At 44.7% G+C, this 5,630-nt stretch overlaps 1 protein-coding gene across 2 annotated transcripts; it reads left to right on the top strand.

The window, feature by feature from the left end:
• Positions 1-687: 687 nt before the first annotated feature.
• LOC115051945 (beta-1,3-galactosyl-O-glycosyl-glycoprotein beta-1,6-N-acetylglucosaminyltransferase 4) lies at positions 688-5,291 on the top strand. Of its 2 annotated transcripts, none has more exons than XM_029515754.1 (2): positions 688-1,045; positions 1,207-5,291. In XM_029515754.1, the coding sequence occupies exon 2, from the start codon at positions 1,208-1,210 to the stop codon at positions 2,468-2,470; it is 1,263 nt and encodes a 420-aa protein (XP_029371614.1). In that variant the 5' UTR covers positions 688-1,045; position 1,207; the 3' UTR covers positions 2,471-5,291. The 2 variants fall into 2 exon arrangements, with proteins under 2 accessions (XP_029371614.1, XP_029371615.1); XM_029515755.1 differs by having other exon boundaries at positions 688-1,069.
• Positions 5,292-5,630: the final 339 nt, after the last annotated feature.

The following is a 5,630-nucleotide window of genomic DNA, read 5'->3' as shown; positions in this document are numbered from 1 at the left end:
TCCACGAGGGCCCCTATATTCTGTGTGCACATTAATGTTGTTGTATGGCTGGATTATGAGGAGCTTGTGTTGATTTTGTGTCAAGTGTCCCTCTGTAGAAAAGTGAAACAGCATCATGGATGATTAATTGTTGTTGTGTGTTTTCCAGGCAGTTTGCTGAAAAGGAAACGTTGGCTCATATTGTCTCTGGGGAGGAGGTCCGAGCAACAAGTCCTATTTTTACAGTTTGGAGCCAACCCCTCAGATCGCTGTCCATTAACTGTAACACCAACTGGAAGCATGCAGACATTTCCTGCTTCAATTGTTTAGTTAGACTGTTTCTCTACCCCTGAGCTGCACAAAGAAACAAACAAACAAAAAAAAAAAAAAGCCCACTTTCCTCGATCTGCTGTTTTGTTTTTTGTTTTTTGTTTTTCTTGTGTGATAATTGCAGCCTTCGAGTTTTTCATTCATCCTCCTGAGAATGAGCGGATCTTGAATTTACGCACAGCTCGGTTCACTTACTTACTCTTATCACTTTTACATAAGGCTGTATGTTAAAGATGCACTGATCAGAACAGATGGAGGCATCTGACAAACAACGTTTTGAAAGCTTTTTCCTTTTTTCTTGTTAGTCAAATAGTCTCTGAGTGCCCTTCAGAGGCGCTTCCAGCCCCTCCCCCTTTCCGGGTTATATTTTTTAGTCCTCTCCTCCTCAACACACCGACCCACACACATCTCAGGTTCACAGTCAGCGTGTTACTGGACTCCTTACATGCTCTGGACAAACATGCGGCCAATGAATTCCTGGGGACCGATGAATGGAGATGTGTTTTCGGCCTGAAAGTTTCGGAGCAGTCGTGCGTAAAACTGGAGACGAAAAGTCCGCTCCGGTTATTTCTCCGCTCTCCGCCGTGAAGTTTATCATCAGCTGAAAGTCCGCCGTGTTGTGTGAGCAAATGAGGTGGAAAAGCAGCGAGCAGCTCTATGAAACCTCACCGTCGCCTCGTTTTTACAACCTTTGGAGGCCGACTTGATGAAACGCGTCCGGCCGAGTGGGATCGAGGTGAGACTTTACCTGCCAGGCCCAGTGAGTCACAGCCGCTCAGCCGAATCTGTCTGTCAGACCAGTTTTACTTTTTGCTCCTATGAATGTACTCTTCTGTTCAACTTTAATGCCAGTGTTGGTTCCTGTTCCTCAACATCATTCCTTCTCCCGCTCCACAGAATGAACCCAAGATGTCCCAAACGAAGGCAGCTCGGGCTGTTGACTCTGAGCATCCTGCTGCTGGTCACCCTGAAGTACAGCTACATCAGAGACACACAGGTGGCTTTAGAGGATCTTCAGATCTTCCGCAAGCACAGTATCAACTGCTCAGACATTTATGAGCTGGACCCGGCGGAGGTGGGTAAATCTCTGGTCCTCCGAAGGCAGCAAACCAAGGAGGACGAGGACGAAACTCTTACTAACCTTCTCTCAAACTGCCCATCGTTCATCAAATCCAGAAGTTATCATGATGTCTGTGCTTCAGAGGAGGAGAGAGACTTCCCGCTCGCTTACTCTCTGGTTGTGCACAAATCTGCGTGGATGGTGGAGAGACTCCTCAGGGCGCTCTACTCGCCCAGTAACATCTACTGCATTCACTACGATCAGAAGTCCTCGCCTCAGTTTATTGCAGCCATGGAGGGACTGGCCCGTTGTTTTCCCAACGTCTTCATCGCCTCCAAGCGAGAGTCCGTCTACTATGCGAGCATCAGTCGCCTGAAAGCAGATCTCAACTGCCTGTCTGACCTTTTGAGGTCTGAGGTCAAGTGGAAGTACGTTATCAACCTCTGTGGGCAGGATTTCCCCCTCAAGTCCAACAGGGAGCTGCTGTCCGAACTGAAGAAGCTGAACGGCACCAACATGCTGGAGACGAGTCGACCCAGCGAGCAGAAGAAGCTGAGGTTCACCTTCCACTACGAGCTCAAGGACGCCAGCTTCGAATACAAGAAGCTGCCAGTGAAGACGGAGCAGCAGAAGAGCCCGCCGCCTCACGGCATCGAGGTTTTCATCGGCAATGCCTACTTCGTCCTGTCGCGGGACTTCGTGGTGCACGTGGACTCCTCGTCAGTGGTGAGGGACTTCTTGGCCTGGTCAGAGGACACGTACTCCCCCGATGAGCATTTCTGGGCCACGCTGGTGCGGCTGCCGGGCGTCCCCGGCGAGGTGCCCAGATCCAGCCCCGACATCACCGACCTCATGAGTAAAACCAGGCTGGTGAAGTGGCACTACCTGGAGGAGAGGCTGTACCCACCCTGCACGGGCCAACACGTTCGCAGCGTTTGTATCTTCGGCGCAGCAGAACTGCGGTGGCTTCTCAACTACGGCCACTGGTTCGCCAACAAGTTCGACCCTAAAGTGGACCCGATCACCATTCAGTGCCTGGAGGAAAAGCTGGAGGAAAAACGAAAGTCTTTCCAATCATCCACAGCGTGCCTCGATGGTTAAACAATCACGTTAGGTCACGAATCAATCATGAAATCAATATAATTTATTTTTTAGGCAGAAATTCCAAAACCCCTTTAATGTGAAAAGGTGATGCTTTCTTGTCTTACACTTGATTCTCTGTGGAGTTTGGACTGGAAATCAAGACATTTGAAGTTATTATCTTGGACTTTAGGAAGTACTTAATTTATAATGAAATTACTCATCAGTTGCAGCCCTCTGAGGTTTTATGTTTTTGTAAGGCAGTTTTCTTTGTCACTGATGTTCAGCCTAACTTAAGTCTTCTTAACGCTCAGTTCACCTAAAATACTAAAAGTCAACTTCTGTGCGTCCAAGCGGGCCATTTGGATTTTATACTTTTTATAAATGTACTATTTATCTGGTTTATTACTTAAATAATGAGTAATAATCTTCACCACACGTCAGAGTCATTCTGAGGCGTCATCAGTTTTAACAGATATATAAAAGAACCTGAAATGTGGCAGGAAGCTTCACAACCTTGTCTGTTTTTAACCTCCAATATCAGGAAGTGGGTGTGGGGACAAGTTCAGCCTGCAGTGGTCTGAAAAATTAAGAGCTGCGTTATTTCAGCTGGGAATATATGTCACTTCGCCACATAGTAAATCATCTACACAGATATTCATTTTATGGTTTGTTTGTGTACGAAGTCTCACATGTTTCAGTGTCACATCAGCCCACAGTTCTCTTCTAAGATCATTCTCAAGGATATTTAGATTCACTGTGACCAAAGAAGAGAACTGTCAACAGATGATATGACACCAAGTAGAAACAGGCCCAATCAGGGTGGGGTGGTGGCGCTAAATTTGAAGATGTGCCAAGTGCAACAATATGTGAAAAATTGTTTGGTTAATTCAAATGTCAAATGTGTGTATTCAGGAGGTTTGGAGAAGAGGAAGTGCTCCTCTGTGTAGGTACGAATTGCAAGTCATCCTGTACTCTTCATATTGAGCACTGACAGCAGCAGGAAACATTTCAGTCTGTCGTCCGCCTGAAAGCGAGGCTGGTAAACGAGCTGCGGGTGTGTGGAGGCAAAGTGACGCATTTTAATTTGTTGCTTTACTTCATAAACAGACCAGAACAGAAACTGCAAACCGATTTAAACGTTGCACATGTTTAAATCACAAACCTCCTGCCTCGGACTTCAGTTTCTCCTGAATACAAGCTGAGCCTATCTGCTGAATGAGGAGTGTATTAAATTACACCGTTCTTACAACTCTGGATGAGAAAAAAAAAAAATGCAAGTCATTATTGCATATTGGACATTACAGATTAGCAGAAGAACAGGATGTGTCCTCTCTGCTGAGTGGAAACAGGAAAGAGGAGCTGTTACTGTGCTGTTAGCTGTGAGCCACTTTGAAGTCGCCACCATAAAATAAGATAAAAATAAGTGTTGACATGCAAAAATTAAGTCAAAGATAACCGAGTTGATTCAGCACGTCGGGTTACATTCAGGACCTTTGGACAGGAGGAGGGCATTTATTTGTATGACTATTTGTAAAAAGTCAAGCCAACAACAAGATCACAAAATGAAGTGCTGATTGAATATTTGTAGTAAATTAGAATGTGATCATAGTTGATGAAGAACATCTCTTATTCATCTCTTATTGTCAAATAGCTGATTTGCACTTCCGGTTGCATGTTCCGTCTCTGGCTGTCATACGTAAATAATTAATTTTTGGGAGACATTCCAGTTTTGTGTGGTTGTGAGTGAACTCAATAGCCTGACTTGTGAATGTTCCACCTATGCAGCAGAAGGCGTGTCAGGTGTTCAGGTCGGTCGTTATTACCTCCGTAGCTGTTCCACTCAGGTAGAGGCCAAAAGTCTGTGAACTCACGTCACCTGGCAAACCTTCAGTTTCCACCAAGTCTCTAACACAACAGATGAATCAAAAACAACTACCGAGTTGGTCTTGCTTTGTAAAAGAAACTCCACAAATATTTTCAGCTGTTGCTAATAAAGTTGTGAGAACTTTAAAGAGCCATTTTGATGACGAACTGTGTCACCAGAGCTTTTTTAAACAGTACATGTTCTCTCTTGTTATTCACATCCAAACACCTTTCAGTAAAACGAAGCAGAAGTCTTTTTTTTCTTTAATGTTCATGTTGACTGGACACAGTGTGTTATCCCTGAAAAAGGAAACTGTTTGACCTTTATGTCTCATCTGATTAATAATATTCACTTTGACTGCTTCGCTTTTAGACGCACAGATGTAAACCGTTTCCACTTTCATGTGCATACTGGAGCTGGATGTTGGACCCATTCTGAGCCGTCACTGCTGCCCTGTCAGTCCCTCGAGATGAAGACATTGTTGCCTGAAAAAGAGCTTTTAGGCCCCAGTGACGCATTTCCAATAGACCCGTAGAGTTTGACTTTGTCTCTGTTCTCCTGCACGGATGAGAGAGCGCCTTTATTTTTCTGAAAAAGGGCTTAATGATTGAACCTTCATCTTTGTCTAACGTGCTGCAGACCTCGTTGTTACATGTTCTGACTGCTGTGCAGAAATGAACATATGTGCGCAAAGTGAAGTAAGAAATCTGCGGCTGCACGTTCAAGGCCAGAACCTCAGAGTCATCGAAATAGCAGCCAAGCAGCACAATGAACCGACAGTTTCACATTCACACCTTCAAGAGCAGCCTGAGGTTTATGCTGATACCATCCAAAGGCCCAGATACTCAGCTGAGATGCTTATAAAAACGTCTGTCTCCTCCAGGGACTGAAACACGCCACCACAGAGTGGCCTGAGTGTCAACTACATTATCTTTGAGAGACAGTAAACGGCAAAAGATGAATAAAAATCTAAAAGTTTAGATCTATAAATGTTTCAGTTTCTTGGCCTCTCATTCAGTATTTAAGCAATAATTGAAAACTTCAGAATAGCTGCTGAAAGGTAAGATTTTGGTTTTTAAAATGTGGATTAAAAATGGCCAAATGAAACTCTTCTGTTTGGGAGGCGGACTGTGAGATCCGCTGTCTGTTGTCTCTTTCAAGAGACGTCGTGATGCAGAGCTGCAGCCAAACTCCATGTTCACTGAGACCCCCCTGCTGAGAATCAGGAAAACACAGAAAAGACCTTCATCAATTCACAACAACACAACACAACCGTTTGGGTTCAGAGGAAACTTTAGGTTTCTGGAAAATGAA

The sequence above is a fragment of the Echeneis naucrates genome, chromosome 12, assembly GCF_900963305.1.
Source record: "Echeneis naucrates chromosome 12, fEcheNa1.1, whole genome shotgun sequence".
In the NCBI taxonomy this organism is placed as follows: Eukaryota; Metazoa; Chordata; class Actinopteri; order Carangiformes; family Echeneidae; genus Echeneis; species Echeneis naucrates.
The sequence above is the reverse complement of the archived record's forward strand: the minus strand, read 5'-3'. Positions and strand labels throughout refer to the sequence as shown.